Here is a 19,902-nt window from a genome sequence, read left to right on the forward strand (position 1 = left end):
TCCCCCCTCTCACCCACACTTCCAAACAGCCTTGACCCGGATGGGTGTGGGAGTTAGAACACACAGGGCATCAGTTCGGGTGGTCAAGTAGTTGATGTACTGTACCTCGGCATGGCAACAGACATAATTTGCTTTAAACAGGCTGCGACACAGACACTCAGTCAGCCCTTCCTGTGGATCTAATGCAATAAGGAAGAAGAAGACACAGGCCGAGGGGCTTCTGGGAAGACCACTGCTTAGAAGGTCCAATGCCCAAACTCAATTAGACTGAGCCACAGGCTGGTCAGTGAGTTAGTTAGTTAGTATAATGAGTGATGCCCTGCCCTGGTCTCTGACTGCCTGTCACTCACACTACTCTGCTCTGCTCTGCTGGTGTCTGGGATTCCTCAGCATATAAATGTAAATACATCAGCTGATATCTCAAAGTGCTGTACAGAAACCCAGCCTAAAACCCCAAACAGCAAGCAATGCAGGTGTAGAAGCACGGCCATGCACAGCCATGCACCGCCATGCACAGCCATGCACAAGTACATGCACAAGTACATGCATAAGGTGCATCACCACGACAACAGGTGAGGCGGTGGGACTCTCTGGAAGTAGTTCCACAAACCCACTAATAGAACACCATATTAGTACTGAACACGCCTGACAACACAGTCATGGGAATACGTTTTATGTTGTCACGTTATTGATTATTTATGGCCGCGGAGACACATTTCAAGCGCAAACAGCTAGTGTGACGGAGGGCGCAAAAAAACAAACAAATATTAAATGCATAAGTCATAACGCTGAAAGGCATCAAATATGCCTTATCAGTATTTGTCTTGTTTGTGCAAAGGCAGCATTTTTCTCTCCAGAAGATTAGTACAAATTTAACAGCTCAAGAGCTCTTCCTGATTCTATTGAAATGTACGGCACAGTAAACTACGTCTTGCTATTCTGTAAGGCTACAGGTCAGAATAACCTTCTGCGTGTGTATGTGGATGGGGTCGCTTCAGTGTGTGTGTGTGTGTGTGTGTGTGTGTGTGTGTGTGTGTGTGTGTGTGTGTGTGTGTGTGTGTGCGTGTGTGCGTGTGTGTGTGTGTGTGTGTGTGTGTGTGTGTGTGTGTGTGTGTGTGTGTGTGCGCGTGTGTGTGTGTGTGTGTGTGTGTGTGTGTGTGTGTGTGTGTGCGTGCGTGCGTGCGAGCGTGGGATGTTCTGCTCTCTGTTTCCATTATATATACACATCATCGAAGAAGAAGAAGAAGAAGGGGTCGAGTGAGTGTGCCAACTGCCAAGGCCGAGTTGGAATTTCCATAGTGACTTTCCAGTTGTCAAACATACACTCACCCAGACCATTACTACCAAGCATACATACTGCTAACTAGAAGACAGCAAATTGACTTCCCATTACGGTCATTACTATTTAGTGTCAATTTATCAAAAGCATTTAGCATAATGTATATACAGCAAAGATACAACAGCAGAGTCTAAGCAGTGTCATTTCATTTTCTGGCCACAAATCAATCTGCTTCGCCAAACACTTCCCTGCATCTCTGCCAAGTCAAAACGATGACTCAGCCAGGACATTCATATCAAACAGGACAGGAGCAACTTGAGACCAACAATGATCCAGTATTGTCTCTGCCTGGTGGATAAGATCACACAGAGACAGAGAGACACGTGGTTGCGTCTCAAACGGCAGCCTATTCCCTCTGTAGTGCACTACTTTTGACCAGGGCCCAAGTAGTGCACTACATAGGGAATAGGGTGCTGATTTGGGACGCATCCACAGTGAGACCTGTTAGGGAGCTTTAATGCTTGGGAATAACAAGCTAAAGGGTAACGGTAATACGGTATGGTATCTGTTTGCAATGTGAAGGTAAGACGTTCTATGCCAGGGGCACCGAGCCATATGGTGCAAGTAGAACCTATGTGCCATGTCAACTTTTCTCATCTCACAGACCTGCTACAAAATCTGAATATTTTGACTTTTCTGTGTGGGTGGGGTAAATCCTACCCCAAGACTGTTTAATGTCCCTCCATCTTCCCAATGTCCCTCCCCAACACACAGCTGTGCCCTCATAGCTTAGTTACACTCCTCTTTCCTCTGTCCCTCCCTTTCTTCACAAACACAGGCTAAGCCCTCAGCCAAGGGCCTCTGAGTGAAGATGAGATACACAAGCTTGTCTGTGTGTGTTTGCTCCAAGACCCGATGAAAGACATGGAGATTAACAACAAAAACGCCTAAATCCCCCTGTGCCCTTGGCGGCGGGCAGAGAGAGATTGAGAGTGGATATGGCCGCCATGGGCGGTCCAGCTGGTCCAGAGTGTGGGGGGGTCACTCCCAGGGCTAATGTAAAACTGTGGCAGGCATGTGAAGACCACTCAGACCTATCGGCATGCTATCCTCGCTCTCCTCTTACCATGCCTTATCTGCCCAGACTAGACCCAGGCTAGACCCAGGCTAGACATCCGCCACGGACTGCCTAATCCTAAAGAGTCATTCAGACAAGAGCAAGTGTGCAGACAGCACTCACATTTCACCCTCCTCAAACACACACACACACACACACACACACACACAGGAAACAACGTGTGAAGAATGCCTCTCTTTTCTCTCTCGTCTCAACATAAGAGAAGTATTTGCATTTGCCAATCACTCAAACAGACAAAAACAGTCCCGCTTTCTTCCTGTGGCTGCTTGGCTTGGCTACATGGCTTTTGCTGGCGGACCTTGTTGTTCTTCTGTGGTAGTGGTAAGATGACTAAGAGTCATCCTTTTCTGCTATGAAAACATCCCTAAACATTTAATGCCGCACACTCGGCACATAAACAAATGTTGGGTCTTTTGGCATATCAACTGAGAGTTTAATCTGCTCCATATGGGCACGGGGGCTAATACAGCTGCTAAGACTATAAGCTCTTGGAATAAGCTAGTAGACGCCCCGTCAGTTTTGACAGCTGCTGAAATGGCTGTGGCCAATAATAACCGAGGCTAATGCTATCGCTAACCACAGACAAGCTAGCGCTAGGCTATTGACCTGTGTTCACAGCTATGGTAGATAGGGTCAGCGTAGAGAGGAGAACAGATGGACAATTACTACCATACTGTAACACATCAGCCTATCTACTTACTGTATCCTAATGTTACCACACACCCCTCCCTCCCCAACTCCCCCCCAGCCACAAACACTCACCTTAGCTCGATGGCCTCCCCCATCTCAGCGCTCAAACTCATCTCAGACCAGTGAAAGCAGAAGAAGAGGCAGAGCAGAGAGTAGTAGAAGAAGTGGAGAGACAATGACAATGATGATGACGATGATGGGTGTTCAAAAATGAGAAAAAGAGAACGCCCTGATACTCGCAGCGGCAGCAGCAGAGGAGATCTAAACTAACAGAACATGTGATGAAAATCTGCTCGGGGATCGGAGAGCGAGAGAGAGACAGAGAGAGAGAGAGAGAGGGAGAGAAGAGAGAGAGAACCACACCTCTTCTTATGGGATTAACTTGGAGAAAAGGTGACCGACACATTCACACATGCACACAGCCCCCTGTCACCGTGTGTGTGTAATGTGTATGTGTTTCTCTAACACACACACACACATACACACACTTTCCTGTCTGAATTGCCAGTGAGAGGGACGGTTTGGTATCAGCCATCTCCAAAACCTGTCCAAGAGGGGAGCAGGGATTGGGAGGATGAAGAGGGCAGACAGAGAGACACAGAGAGATGTAGAGAATGAGATAGGATGAGAGAGGAGAGGGGGGGGTGATTAGGCTAGCTACGGTGGGCGCTGACACAGTTTCACCCATCCATCTGTGATGGCCAGTGAGGCTGGAGGCTGCAGGCAGGGGCTTGGGATGGATCGGGAGGGGAGGGTTTTTCAGACCAGGCAGCCTCAGCCTGGGAGCCACTCATTCACTAAGCACTTGACTGCTCCAAACACAAAGACACCCAGAGACAAGCAACCAACACCTTTCTCTCTCTGTCACTCCCCCTCCCACTCTCCTTCTGTTGTTGGTATAGCTACAGCTGGAGAAGAGAGAGGTGAAGGGAGAGAACGAGGGAAGGAGAGATAGCTAGACCTATAAAAATAGACAGTGCGTGAGAGGAGGACAAAGAAAGAGAGATAGAGATGACAGAATTACTAAGAGACAGGAGAGAGAGATAGAGGCAGATAGCTACATAAAATGGGAGACAGCCAGAAAGGAAGTGTGTCCATCTGTGTTGTGTCATACAGATAGATTAGCTTGATAATTCACTGTGGGCAAAGCGTACAGCTGTGGGCTGAGCTCTCCCATAAGCCTATTAATGGTATAGTTATCGAATACAATGACCTCACAGGCTGGATGGGAACACATACTGCTCAGATTCCTCCTTACGTGACAAAAATGGCTTCCAAAGAATTCAATCAACCATTGTTTTAACCTCACATCAAACCCTAATCATTCCCGTGGTAACACTAGCTTGGCTATTCACCACTCACCAGAGCCCTGTTCTTGCTGTTGATTGCACTGGGGCTAACCATACAATTAGAATCTAGTCATTCTTTTTCTATGGAGCTAACTAGAGTGCACACCTAAATTAATTGTAGAAATTCAACCAAAAATGGCAACATTAGCTCCCGAGTGGTGCAGCGATATAAGGCACTGCATCTCAGTGCTAGAGTCATCCCTACAGACCCTGGTTCGATCTCGGGCTGTATGACAACCGGCGGTGATCGGGAGTCCCATAGGGTGCACACAATTGGCCCGGCATCGTCTGGGTAAGGGGAGGGTTTGGCCGGGGTAGGCCGTCATTATAAAATAAGAATTTGTTCTTGACTGACTTGCCTAGTTAAATAAATGTAAAAAAATATATATGGAAAACCGGCAAAACAGTCTGAAAACAAACTATGAGTAATCTTCCCTTGTGGATTCCATTTAAAAATGTGGTATGTTTTTCCCATAGAATTGGGAATTAGAATACAGGATCTTGATGGTTTTCCAACTGTGTTGTTGTTCTTTTTCCCCATGGAATCCTGGAGTAGAGCAGGGGATGGCAAACTGGCGGCGTGCAAGCCAAAACCGGCCAGTGAGTGATTTTTATTGCCCCCCCCCAAAGTCTTTTTTAAACAAAAAAATACAGTATATATATTTTGTGGGATTTTAGTTTTGGGTAAAAAAAGATTGTAAAATCACCAGGAATTCATATAAAAATGTGTGTAATTTAGGAAATCTTTCCCCAAGTATTCCCACGATTAAAGAAAGAGACATATGTGATTGTGTCTCAATATAATCAAGTTATATAATTATTGTTATTTTCAAATACAATCTCTTTCTGGGCTTAGTTGTGGTCAATTTGAGGTGTAAAAATTATTATAATTATGTTCCGGGCCTCCGACCATCCCCTCTGACAAAAATTGTCCCGCGGCTTAATTTAGTTGTCTATCCCTGAAGTCGAGGTTTTACCCCAACAGAAATAGCCATGCAGCCTGGTATGGTGTAGTGTGGTGTGGTGTGGTACGATGTGGTGTGGCGTTGGGTGGCGTGGTGTGGTGTGGGGCGGTGTGGTGTGGTGTGGAGTGCTGGACCGTGAGCCCTAGGCATTGTGAGCATTGATTGCTCTGTGTTGTTAATTGAACCTGTCCCAATTTTTCGTGACCCAAATGAGGGCCCACCAGTAGAGCTGGCTTGGTGTGTGTGTACATATTTTCCTACATGATCAAAACCACAATGTCCTGACAAGTCACCAGAATGTCCTGACAAGGTAGGAAAACAAATTTGAAGGGTTAGGTTTAGGGTTTGGGTGGGGTTAAAGTTAAGATTAGGGTTAAGGTTTAGGGTTAGGGGTTAGGGAAAATAGGATTTTGAATGGAAATATCTGTGCATTGACGCTCCCCGTCCAACCTGACAAAGCTTGAGAGGATCTGCAGAAAAGAATGGGAGAAACTCCACAAATACAGGTGTACCAAGCTTGTAGCGTCATACCCAAGAAGACTCGGCTGTAATCGCTGCCAAAGGTGCTTCAACAAAGTACTGAGTAAAGGGTCTGAATACTTATGTAAATATCATATTTCATTATTAGAATTTTTTTAACATTTGCAAACATTGTCATTATGGGGTATTGTGGTAGATTGGCGAGGGAAAAAAAACAATTTAATCCATTTTAGAATAAGTCTGACTTTACAAAATGTGGAAAAAGTCAAGGGGTCTGAATACTTTCCGAATGCAGCATACATTTTTACTCCCCAAAAAATCCCCAAAATTCACGAAAACAAAGCTGTGTGTGTACTCTGATGTTCCACTATTGAGTGGCCTCAATGCTGTGTGTTTATGTGTGGTGGCACAATGTGTAAACCCTAATGTTTTACTGATGTTTTACTATGCTAGAGTAAGCACAGGACCTGCGGTGGTAGACACAGTCTTTCATGTCCATGAACCAACAGACACGCACAAGCACACACATACGCACTCACGAACAGCCAAAACAATTATGATCAAATAGCCTACCTGTACATCACAGGAGGCTGCTGAGGGGAGGACGGCTCATAATACCGTCTGGAACGGAGCGAATGGAATGGCATCAAACACATGGAAACCATGGAAACTATGTGTTGGATGTATTTGACTCCATTCCACCTGGTCCGCCCCATCCATTACTAGGAGCATGTCGTCCCCCCCCCCAATTAAGGTGCCACCAACCTCCTGTGCTGTACAAACGCTCGATACTAAATCATTTGTGAAAAAATATGACAGACTCACATGCACTGCCATGCAAATCCACAATACACGTCCCACTGGGCACAAACTGGTTGAATCAACGTTGTTTTAAGGTAATTTGTCAACAGATTGTGACATGGAATCTACGTGGGAAATGCATTGGATTTGAAAAAAACTTTCAACTGTTGTTTTGAGGGTGAAATTTCAACCACGGGATTATGTCATCATGGTAACCAATTTTCAACATAGACAAACTTTTTATAAAATATATTGTATTTGTACCTTTGAAACAACATCAGATCTTCAACGTTATATCCACTATCAGAAAAATTAAACAATAGGATAGGCAGCAACCCTGCTTAACTTTTGTCATTGACTATTACCAACGTGCTATCGTGAGAATGATTATTGAGAGATTTCTTAATAACTAGATTCCCTGTTGTTATCGAAGTGATTCCAAAGGGTAGGTTTAACAGAGAAAATGAAATGTAACCATACTTTCTATGTCATATATCATCCATATTTAAGCCTATATAGGATTTGCTAAGTCATCAACAGCTGTTGCTTCAATTTAACCCAGGCTTCAACTAAATACATACAATACTTAAAGGCCTACAGTTTCAAGCTTTGCTTGATTTCAAATGTAATCTTCACATTGTTAACTAATATGTTGGATCCATGTCCCCATCTCAACCAAAAATCTAAGTTATAGAATAGGGCTAAATCACACTTTAAATGCACTTTAAATAAAGTGTGATTTGATTTAGTCCTTTTCTTTAACTTGTATTTTTGGTTGAGATGGAGACGTGAATCCAACATATCAATTATTAATTTGTAAACAGACTGGAATTAAAGCCAGACTAAGTCAGACACAAAAAATACATCTCCGTCAAATGTTGACATTTTGTTGCACAATCGATATCACTTTTACAATACTTTCAGTAGCCTATCTATCATTACAAACTCATTTAACAGTATTTATTCAACCTTAAAATTAGTAACACATCCATGGCCACATTTTGAGGTTATGTAACTATAAATGCCTTCTTATGTAATCATAGAATGTGTGCATGTTCAAGATATCACGCAAAGGTCGCAGGTCTGTGGAGATCTTCACCATATTTCTAGAATAATCTGCGCAGAATCTCGGACAGCATTAAGAATTTTCAATGTAATCTCAACTGCAATCCAGGTCATTTGGTTTTGCTATTAGATGACGCACAGTGATAACACATGAATCTGTTGTATAAATACAATATATCTGACATTGTATTCCCATTTGTACTTGGTTGTGCTTTCAGATGGTTGAAAGCACAGTGAAAACACATTGAGTATACAACAAACTTCTGGCTGTCTTTTGAGTGGGTGAATAAAGGTTGAAATCTCATTGATCAACCAAATATTACCCACATTTCCACTTTGAAATGAAGTGGTGTGCCCAGTGGGATTTGTGTACCTATTTTTCTAGCACAATATAGGCTACACAAACATTGCACCGCAAATTCAAAAATGTACATATTCTCACCGTAGGCAGCAACGCAGTGTCAAAATGTAACACAATAAATCACTAAGCCATGTACAAATTCAAGTCAGACTCAAATCAGTTTATATCTGAGTACAAGGTTTTCTGAAAGTGCTCATCTCATCTCCCCATTCTCAAACTCTGTGTCAGTTCTTTTCATTGAACAGACTCGGCTTGTTCCCTCTCCTATTGGCATCGCTTTTCCTCGCTTTCCCTTATTCTATCAGTCAGCGATTCCTCATCTCCTCTCATCTCCCTCCTCCTCTCTCACTCTTCCTCTCTCCCTCCTCCTCTCTCTCATCTCCCTCCTCCTCTCTCTCTTCCTCTCATCTCCCTCCTCTCTCCCTCCTCCTCTCTCACTCTTCCCCTCTCCCTCCTCCTCTCTCTCATCTCCCTCCTCTCTCTCTTCCTCTCATCTCCCTCCTCTCTCTTCCTCTCATCTCCCTCCTCTCTCCCTCCTCCTCTGATCTCCCTCCTCCTCTCTCACCCTTCCTCTCTCCCTCCTCCTCTCTTCCTCCTCCTCTCAACTCCCTCCTCTCTTCCTCCTCCTCTCATCTCCCTCCTCTCTCAACTCCCTCCTCTCACCCTCCTCCTCTCATCTCCCTCCTCTCTCCCTCCTCCACTCATCTCCCTCCTCTCTTCCTCCTCCACTCATCTCCCTCCTCTCTCTCTTCCTCTCTCCCTCCTCTTCTCATCTCCCTACTTCTCTCATCTCCCTCCTCCTCTCATCTCCCTGCTTCTCTCATCTCCCTCCTCCTCTCTCTCTTCCTCTCTCCCTCCTCCTCTCACAACTCTCTCCCTCCTCCTCTCATCTAGTTCCTCCTCTCTCACTCTTCCTCTCTCCCTCCTCCTCTCATCTCCCTGCTTCTCTCATCTCCCTCCTTCTCTCATCTCCCTCCTCCTCTCTCTCTTCCTCCTCATCTCATCTCCCTCCTCCTCTCCCTTCCTCTCTCCCTCCTCCTCTCATCTCCCTGCTCTTCTCATCTCCCTCCTCTCTCCCTCCTCCTCTCATCTCCCTCCTCTCTCCCTCCTCCTCTCATCTCCCTCCTCCTCTCTCTCTTCCTCCTCATCTCATCTCCCTCCTCCTCTCCCTTCCTCTCTCCCTCCTCCTCTCATCTCCCTGCTCTTCTCAACTCCCTCCTCTCTCCCTCCTCCTCTCATCTCCCTCCAACTCTCTCCCTCCCTCCTCCTCTCTCCTTTCTGCTCCCCCTCCTCCTGTCTCCTCCTCCTCCTCTCTCCCCCTCCTCCTTCCTCCACCTCACTCTCTCTTCCTCTCTCCCTCCTTACATCATCGTCTTTTTCCTCCATCCTCTTCCAGATTTGAGACAAACGTTGGTTCTTCTTCTATACACAGTCTATGACAACAATATAGCCCTGTGTTTTCTTGTTGTATTCATCTTCCAACATTATGGCAAGCCCAAACAGACAGACTATTTCCATTGGTTTGGGATGGAAATTAGAAACCTGCACCAACTGTTCCTGGATGATGTCATTTCCTGAAACATACCACAAGCCACAGGCATTTCCCAAACCTCAACAGCAAGTGTGTGTGCGCACACAAAGTACTTCCATACCCTGCTCGAAGCTTAAGAACACAGTACACTAAAGATACACTGGGCCAGTTTGAGAGTAACTTTGTATGCAGTTGACTTGTGTTGCTATGCTACCATGATTCAAACATTATGTGCATGGACGAGCTCCAGTGTAAGTGTGCTTTCAGCCAGGCTCGTGTCAAGTGTGTGTATCAATTGTCTGGGAATGGTTTGATCCAAAATTCCTGTCAGCAACACTGTATGAGAGACAGCTCAACTTCCCAAACGATTGTCACAAATCAGATACCTGTTTTCTTCTCCAATCAGCTAAGCCCACAGAAGCAAATAACACGTGACTCTCCTCCTGTCCAATCATCTTCTGAGCTTCGGGACACAGCCCTACTGTCCGGTCCAGTGCTGGCCAGAGCCAAGTCCAGACACTCATCTAAAAAGCATTGATGTGTGGCTCTGTTCAATGCCTATCTCTTCCATCTCTCTCTTTCCCCCTTTACAACCAAAAGCCTGTTCGGTTCCCCACTACAAAGACACATTGTCACCAATCTGGTTAAAAACTATGGAGGACAGAGAAGTGTGTGAGTATGAGTGTACCTCTTTCCCAAAACATTCAGAATGCAGACTATTTAACAGCACCAACCAACCTAAAGGAAATGCTCCAGCCTCTCTTTCTTACTGTCTGGTAAATAAACGGTGGGTCTCGTCTGAAATTTGCCAAGAGAGATAGAGGATAGATGTGTGTGTGTGTGTGTGTGTGTGTGTGTGTGTGTGTGTGTGTGTGTGTGTGTGTGTGTGTGTGTGTGTGTGTGTGTGTGTGTGTGTGTGTGTGTGTGTGTGTGTGTGTGTGTGTGTGTGTGTGTGTGTGTGTGTGTGGGTAGGGTAGGGGGCAGGCAGACCGAATTGGGTCACATGTCTGCTGGGCTAACAAAGGGCAGCAGCGAGCCTGAGACCTGATTTACAACACCAGTGCGCTGCACACACACACACACACACACACACACACACACACACACACACACACACACACACACACACACACACACACACACACAACCACACACAGACACTCACACACTAGACTATTACATGTGGGCCACTCAACCTCTAATTGTGTCCACAAGGCAGGTCATTGCAGACGGCTGCAATTCTGCATATGGTACAGTTTTCAGAGGATAGCCATGGAGGGGAGCCCTCAGCCTATGTTGATGTTGAGTTCTCTATCAGGCCTGTTTTCAGCACCTGAGGACTGGAGGGTTAGACAAGCCTCTGACTGCATGTCGTAGTGACAGAGTACGGCCCTATATGTCTCCTCTTTCAGTCCCTCTCACAACTGTACACCTTGCTACTAGATCACCCTTCCTTCCTGCACTCCTTCTCCTGTTTTCTTTTTCTCCCAGTTCTGCGCTGTTTGGGGGGAGCCTGAGTATAATGGCTGTGGCACCCGGGGTCTGTCACACTGGCAGACCTCTAGCTGCTCTTCACACAACACAGCCTTCTCTCCAACCCTCATCCTCTCCCCCCACACTCCCCTCCCCCTCGCCATCCTCCACCCCCAACCACGCCAAACCTCACTCTTGCTGCATGGCAAACCGGCTCCCATGGCAACTCTTTCTCTCTCTCGCCGTAACATAGGATAGAAAGACATAGAGAGAGAGAGAGAGACAGAGAGAGAGAGAGAGAGAGAGAGAGAGAGAGAGAGAGAGAGAGAGAGAGAGAGAGAGAGACAGAGAGAGAGAGAGAGAGAGAGAGAGAGAGAGAGAGAGAGAGAGAGAGAGAGAGAGAGAGAGAGAGAGAGACAGAGAGAGAGAGAGAGTGAGAGAGAGAGAGAAAGAGAGAGAGAGGATGAGTGAGTAGTGATGGCTGTTGGGGAAAGAGACGAGGCTCTCGCTCTCTCTCTCTCGCGCACTCTCTCTCTCTACCACTCTCTCTACCACTCTCTCTCTCTCTCTCTACCACTCTCTCTCTCTACCACTCTCTCTACCACTCTCTCTACCACTCTCTCTCTCTCTCTACCACTCTCTCTCTCTACCACTCTCTCTACCACTCTCTCTACCACTCTCTCTCTCTCTCTCTCTACCACTCTCTCTACCACTCTCTCTACCACTCTCTCTCTCTCTCTACCACTCTCTCTACCACTCTCTCTACCACTCTCTCTCTCTCTCTCTCTCTCTCTCTACCACTCTCTCTCTCTCTCTACCACTCTCTCTCTCTCTCTACCACTCTCTCTCTCTACCACTCTCTCTACCACTCTCTCTCTCTCTCTCTCTACCACTCTCTCTACCACTCTCTCTCTCTCTACCACTCTCTCTCTCTCTCTACCACTCTCTCTCTCTACCACTCTCTCTACCACTCTCTCTCTCTCTCTACCACTCTCTCTCTCTCTCTACCACTCTCTCTCTCTACTACTCTCTCTACCACTCTCTCTCTACCACTCTCTCTACCACTCTCTCTACCACTCTCTCTCTCTACCACTCTCTCTACCACTCTCTCTACCACTCTCTCTCTCTACCACTCTCTCTACCACTCTCTCTCTCTCTCTCTACCACTCTCTCTCTCTCTCTCTCTCTCTCTCTACCACTCTGGACCTGCTGCTGCTTCAAATAGCTGCTAGTGCTGATGAGGTCTTTCCCAATTTGTCGGGTATTTGTCTCCTAATCCTTTGGGCCTTCTGGGACTTTACTCCTCTCTGATGAGGCTGGCGCTGCTTACACTTGAGATGAGATGAGAAGAAAAAAACAGGATGCAAACACAACCTTGTGCTGAAGAGGAAACGTTCCAGTGTTTACAGCAACAAGACCTATTCCTGACCAGGATCAGAGCAGAGCGAGAGACAGAGAGGGATGAGAGAAATAGAGAGAGATGACAGCGAGGTAGAGACAGGGGAAGGAGACAAGGCCAAGCTGAGCGAATGAGAGAGACAGAAACAGGGACTGAGAGACAAAAAGTATTAGGATTCTGAAAACCCTTCCTCACCCACACACAGTCTCACACACAGTCACACACACAGTCTCACACACAGTCACACACACAGTCACACACACCAAACCTTTCAGAACTTGCTACACTGGAGTTGAGAGGATGATGTGTGTTTACGTTTGGCCCACCCACACACATCAAATCACATGTTATTTATCAACTGCCTCGTAAACAACAGGTGTAGACAGTGAAATGCTTACATACAGGTCCTTTTCCAACAATGCAGAGAGAAAGATGGAAAATAGTGACACAAGGAATAAATATACAGAGAATAACGAAAAACGATAAAGAGTCAAAATAACATGGCTATAAACAGGGAGTACCAGTACTGAGATGATGTGCAGGGGTACGAGGTAATAACATGGCTATAAACAGGGAGTACCAGTACTGAGATGATGTGCAGGGGTACGAGGTAATAACATGGCTATAAACAGGGAGTACCAGTACTGAGATGATGTGCAGGGGTACGAGGTAATAACATGGCTATAAACAGGGAGTACCAGTACTGAGATGATGTGCAGGGGTACGAGGTAATAACATGGCTATAAACAGGGAGTACCAGTACCGAGTCGATGTGCAGGGGTACGAGGTAATAACATGGCTATAAACAGGGAGTACCAGTACTGAGTCGATGTGCAGGGGTACGAGGTAATAACATGGCTATATACAGGGAGTACCAGTACCGAGTCGATGTACAGGGGTACAAGGTAATAACATGGTTATATACAGGGAGTACCAGTACCGAGTCGATGTACAGGGGTACGAGGTAATAACATGGTTATATACAGGGAGTACCAGTACCGAGTCGATGTACAGGGGTACGAGGTAATAACATGGCTATATACAGGGAGTACCAGTACCGAGTCGATGTACAGGGGTACGAGGTAATAACATGGCTATATACAGGGAGTACCAGTACCGAGTCGATGTGAAGGGGTACGAGGTAATAACATGGCTATATACAGGGAGTACCAGTACCGAGTCGATGTGAAGGGGTACGAGGTAATAACATGGCTATATACAGGGAGTACCAGTACCGAGTCGATGTGAAGGGGTACGAGGTAATTGAGCAGCGTCTGTGGTGAGTGGGAAAGTGTGTGTGTGTAGGTGTGTATGTGTGGCATCAGTATGCATGTGTGCGCATGTTATGTGTGGGTGCGGGCGTATGCAGTATGTGTGCGTGTGTGTGCGTGTGTCTTTGTGTGTGAAAAATGGTATTCGTCACATGTTTCGTAAACAACAAGAGTGAAAAAAGGGTCATTGCAGATAGTCTGAAGAATATAGATGAAAACGCTCTTGGTAAATAGTACAGTCTACAGCTTGTCATGAGCTATTCTAACTGAGGCGAGCAGTACCTCGAGATGTCCTTAATAGTAGAGATTGTGCACCAGCTGTTGTTAACAAAGAGACACACTCTTCCCACCTAACCATACACAACACTGCTGTACGGTCTTGACGATGCATGGAAACAACAGCTGGATCTATAGTATCCATGTCCTTGTTCAGCCATGACTCCGAGAAACATAGTGTGTGTGAACGTGTGTGTTGGGGTGTCAGTGTAAGTAGGTGTGTGTGTCGGTAGAGTCTTGTGTATGTGCACAGTCAATGAGAGTTAGTGCAAAAATGGTCAATGCAGGTAGTCCGAGTAGCCATTTGATTAGCTCGTCCCTCCGTTTCCTGTAGTCCACGATCAGCTCATTTGTCTTGCTGACGTTGAAGGAGAGGTTGTTGTCCTGGCACCACACTGCCAGGTCTCTGACCTCCTCTCATCATTGTCGATATTCAGTCCTACCACCATCGTGTCGTCTTCAAACTTGATGATGGTGTTGGAGTCGTGCGTGGGTGAACAGGGGGTGAACAGGGGTTACAGGAAGGGAGTAAGCACACACCCCTGAGGGTCCCCCGTGTTGAGGGTCAGCGTGGCGGATGTGTTGTTGCTTATCCTCACTGCCAGGAGGCGGACCGTCAGGAAGTCCAGGATCCAGTTGCAGAGGAAGGTGTTTAGTTCCAGGGTCCTGGGCTTGGTGATGAGCTTGGAGGGGACTATGGTGTTGAATGCTGAGCTGTAGTCAATCAACAGCATTCTAACATAGATATTCCTTTTGTCCAGGTGGGAAAGGGCAGTGTGCGGTACGATTGAGATTGTGTCATCTGTGGATCTGTTGGTGCGGAATGGGAATTGGAGTGGGTCTAGGGTTTCTGTGAAGATGGTGTTGATGTGAGCCATGACCAGCCTTTCATTACCTTGGTGTTCTTGGGCATGGGGAATATGGTGGTTGGCTTGAAACAAGTTGCTATTACAGACCAGTCAGGGATAGGTTGTCAGTGGCGACACTTGCCAGCTGGTCTGCGCATGCTCTGAGTACGCGTCCTGGTATTCCATCTGGCCCCGCGGCCTTGCGAATGTTAACCGCTTTAAAAGTCTTACATCGGCTACAGAGAGCGAGATCACACAGTCATCCAGAACAGCTGGTGCTCTCATGTGGTGAGCATAGAAGGCATTTAGCTGGTAGAACGTGCCCAGAAATCAACTGGTAGAACAGTACCCCCACTGAGCCCACTTAGCCTTCTCTCAAATATCAGCCTCATCGAAATGGAATTACTAGATTGGGTATTCCCCATTCAAGTCGAATGAGCCCATGATGGGTGGACCGGTGGCCGTTCTAGTCATAATTTTTCTAAGTCAGCGTCTCCTCAGAGAGAACACCACTCACTTTTAATTAAAGCTCCCACTGCCGGCCCGGGCACCACATTCACATCCAGCACTGAGCACAGAGAAATATGGTCCAATAACATTGACGGGTCAAGCGCAGGGTGTGTGAATCTAATCCTGGGATATGATAGGCTGAACTGTGCTGGAGCCACATAGTGTGAGGCTAGCTACCCTGCTGTTTCCACTAGGGATGCATACGAGTTAGTCACCGGATGGACTAACTGCTACACGGGGTGGGAAATAAGAGTGCATATCAATAACAGTATAGAAATATCGGATGAAATTCGATTTCAGCAGGCAGTAGGAGAGGGAGGTGTGTGACTTTCAAGCCCCAGGATATTTCCCATGCATCATATCCAGTAGGGAAACATCCAGGACCTACATTTCACAACAACATCGCCTCAAGCAGTTAACTGACTCCAAACGTCGTGTGAGAAGAAAACAAAATGCTATCAATAGACAAGTTCCGACAGGTTCCACTTTCTTCCTCAACAGGTTTCACCCATGACATCACACGCCCCCCTCTGCCATCCACCCACCCCACTTCAATGTGGAAAGATGGAGAGGTAGTGGTGACTGGGTATTTCTGTGTCTGCCTGAGCCATACCATTACCTCATGCGGCTCCGGTTTAAAAACGTTCTTACAACGTCCCTCTAAGGCTGTAGTTGGAGTGACAATGTCATGTTTAACTTTGTCTCGCTCTGATATGGTGTAATGTGAATTACCTCATGGTATTATAGGAGGCCCCAGTGGTCTGACTGTCTGTCACACCCTGCCCTGCTCTGAGTGACTCACAGTAGGAGAGGAGAGAGTAGGAGTAGAGGCCCAAACACAGATGGCCCACAGCAGGGCTGGGCTGGCCCAAATGACCCCACCATGACAGCTAGCAGCATACCCGATGGAGAGCAGAACCACGCCACTTTGTCATGTTAATGGAGGGGGACAGCTGGAGGCGAAGGGCGGAGGTGGGGTATGGGACCAGACAGGAGGGGGACACAAAGGAGACAGAGTGAGCCCCATACAATCAACCCCACGTGCCAAAAAATACCTTCAAGCCAAGTCCCTCGTAGCCTCTGACCTTTGACCCCAAGTGAAACCACACATGCGATGCGAGACAGCCAGGAATGCTATCACCCTGGGCAGGCGGGCAGTCTGTTGTTGTGGAGTTGGTGAGAGGGGAGTTAGCTCTGAGAGAGGCTAGCTCTGAGAGATCGATAAGCTTTTAAAGCAGCGTGACTCTGTCTCCCTCCTCTGTCTGTCTACAGCCGGGCACTCTCACTGGAAGCTGAGGGAAAAGCTTGCAGAATCTTCTCGGGCAACGAGAACAGCAGGGTTCCCAGCAGCAGCAGCCTAAAACCAGGCAGCCAGTCACATCACGTAGCCAATCCTACATTTAACAGAGAGTGTCGAGGGTTCGTGGAGAAAGGCCCCACTGGGCACACACTGGTTGAATCAATGTTGTTTCCAAGTCCGTTCAATGAAATTACATTGAACCAACGTGGAATAGACGTTGAATTGACGTCTGTGCCCAGTGGGGCCAGACTCGTGAGGGAACATCTGGTGCCACACAAAAACAGGCTGACTTTTAAAAAAAAGCCCAGACAAATTGTTTAGTTCAGAACTGTCCCTGGACCCTATAAGAGGAGGACTCACCCCTTAAATAGAGGGAAGGGGTAATTGTAGTAAGCAACATTGATTGCAGTTTGGCCAGTGGCGTTTTAGACTCGAGCCCTGTTCCCTGAATGACCTTGATGGGCTCCAAGAACCGTATCGATCCCAAACTAATCCCAAACCAGGGCTGCAGTGTGTCAATGTCAATGTACACTGGTAACAGGGCAGAGAGAAGAATGTGCCAGTCTAGGCACTTATCCAGTGAGAGAGAGAGAGACCAGTTGTTTAGTCTCGTTGCTATAAAACAAAGCGTCAGAGTGGAGAATGGCTCGGGATCAACAAAAGACACTTTCAGCTCCTCAGGCTGCGAGGAGAAGAGAGGACAGGAGAGGAGTGAGAGGAGAAGAGAGAGCAGAGGAGAAGAGGTGAGAAGAGGAGAGGAGAGAGGAAGAGCGATATGGAGAGGAGAGAAGAGGAGAGGAAGTGAGAGGAGAGAGGAAGAGAAGAGAGGAGAGAACGTCAACCTTCTCTCCCTTACAGAATTGCCAGGGCAGGACGGAGAGGAATAACTCAGAGGCCAGGACCCTTACAGAACCATGTCTCTACTCCCAAAACTCTGTGAGAAGACAGGCTAACCACAACAATGAGAATGCACCCAAAACAAGCGTGCCAGGACAAAAGCAGGGCTTTTTGGGCAGAGAGGGAGGGAGGGATCATGGGAGGAGTGTGGGTCCACAGCGTGGGCATATCACAGATTAGAAGCACAAATCACAGATGGCCGCTGCTTCCTCCCTATTCACTGTAGCGCCACAAATAATTAACCGAAGTGTCCCCCTTTTCTCTTTTGTCAGCACGCGTCTATCAAATGAGAGTGTGCCCTGACACAATGGCTGCCCCACAAAGGCCCGCCCACCCCCCACCGTCACCGTGAAAAGAGAGACACGTGCAACTTGTCAGAGATTGGAACAATGGGAGAAGGGAGGAGAGGGAGGGTGTGGCATCAGCACGCAGCAGCCCACCCTCGAGGCCCCGGAGCCAGCCACTGGATTGTAACTACAGCCCCAGGCTTCTACCAGTCCTGGAGGCCTCCGAGGCACACAGCCAATACTAAGCCACAGCCTTTGGTGTGATTGATCAAACATTTGTCTCAACGGGATTGTATAGGCGTGTCTGTGTGTGTGTGTGTCTGTGTGTGTGTGTGTGTCTGTGTGTCTGTGTGTCTGTGTGTGTGTGTGTGTGTGTGTGTGTGTGTGTGTGTGTGTGTGTGTGTGTGTGTGTGTGTGTGTGTGTGTGTGTGTGTGTGTGTGTGACAACGAGAGTGTGCGTAAGTGAGTGTGTGTAGTCAGGCTTGTTAATTCGGGGGAGAAGGAAAGTAAAAACCCTGGAACAGCTGGGTGGGGTCTGGGGGACACAATAGAGAGAGAGAAGGGGGAGGAGGCAAAAGGGGGAGGGAAAGAGATGCGCATGCAGCCAGGCCACCAACTCCAAAAGCTTGACGGGTGTCTTTTGTAACAGCAGCTGGTTTTGGAGGGGGTCAGACCAGCTGTGTCTCCATTAACCCTCCTTCCCCCTCCCTTCCCTCCCCAACCAAACACAGCCAGCTGTAGGCTGGAGAGAGGGGTGAACAGAGATTTGAGGAGCGCAGGTTTTCCTCAAACCCACTGCATGTGGTCATCTATCTCTGGTTCTTAACATTGAGCCTCACGCAGACTCCCTTCACACCCCAACTGGTTTACTCCAGGACTGTTTTATAGTCAGACTCCCTTCACACCCCAACTGGTTTACTCCAGGACTGTTTTATAGTCAGACTCCCTTCACACCCCAACTGGTTTACTCCAGGACTGTTTTATAGTCAGACTCCCTTCGCACCCCAACTGGTTTACTCCAGGACTGTTTTATAGTCAGACTCCCTTCAAACCCCAACTGGTTTACTCCAGGACTGTTTTATAGTCAGACTCCCTTCACACCCCAACTGGTTTACTCCAGGACTGTTTTATAGTCAGACTCCCTTCACACCCCAACTGGTTTACTCCAGGACTGTTTTATAGTCAGACTCCCTTCAAACCCCAACTGGTTTACTACAGGTCTGTTTTATAGTCAGACTCCCTTCACACCCCAACTGGTTTACTCCAGGACTGTTTTATAGTCAGACTCCCTTCAAACCCCAACTGGTTTACTACAGGTCTGTTTTATAGTCAGACTCCTTCACACCCCAACTGGTTTACTCCAGGACTGTTTTATAGTCAGACTCCCTTCAAACCCCAACTGGTTTACTACAGGTCTGTTTTATAGTCAGACTCCCTTCACACCCCAACTGGTTTACTCCAGGACTGTTTTATAGTCAGACTCCCTTCACACCCCAACTGGTTTACTCCAGGTCTGTTTTATAGTCAGACTCCCTTCACACCCCAACTGGTTTACTCCAGGACTGTTTTATAGTCAGACTCCCTTCACACCCCAACTGGTTTACTACAGGTCTGTTTTATAGTCAGACTCCCTTCACACCCCAACTGGTTTACTCCAGGACTGTTTTATAGTCAGACTCCTTCAAACCCCAACTGGTTTACTACAGGTCTGTTTTATAGTCAGACTCCCTTCAAACCCCAACTGGTTTACTACAGGTCTGTTTTATAGTCAGACTCCCTTCGCACCCCAACTGGTTTACTACAGGTCTGTTTTATAGTCAGACTCCCTTCACACCCCAACTGGTTTACTACAGGTCTGTTTTATAGTCAGACTCCCTTCAAACCCCAACTGGTTTACTACAGGTCTGTTTTATAGTCAGACTCCCTTCGCACCCCAACTGGTTTACTACAGGTCTGTTTTATAGTCAGACTCCCTTCACACC

The 19,902-nt window shown here is 47.2% G+C and overlaps 1 protein-coding gene across 3 annotated transcripts in view; it reads right to left on the reverse strand.

Annotated features, from left to right (window-relative positions):
- The window catches only part of numbl (NUMB like endocytic adaptor protein), a 77,110-nt gene that overhangs the window by 41,935 nt on the left and 15,273 nt on the right, over positions 1-19,902 (reverse strand). The window contains exon 1 of one of the 3 annotated variants that reach the window (XM_024444737.2): positions 3,180-3,388. The exons of the other annotated variants lie outside the window; for them this stretch is intronic. Within the exon in view, the coding sequence (XP_024300505.1) occupies positions 3,180-3,220 (41 nt within the window). The 5' untranslated portion in view covers positions 3,221-3,388. Of the gene's footprint in view, positions 1-3,179; positions 3,389-19,902 lie in introns of those variants that run through there. 3 annotated transcript variants of the gene reach the window in all.

This window comes from Oncorhynchus tshawytscha, linkage group LG14, assembly GCF_018296145.1.
Source record: "Oncorhynchus tshawytscha isolate Ot180627B linkage group LG14, Otsh_v2.0, whole genome shotgun sequence".
NCBI lineage: Eukaryota > Metazoa > Chordata > Actinopteri > Salmoniformes > Salmonidae > Oncorhynchus > Oncorhynchus tshawytscha.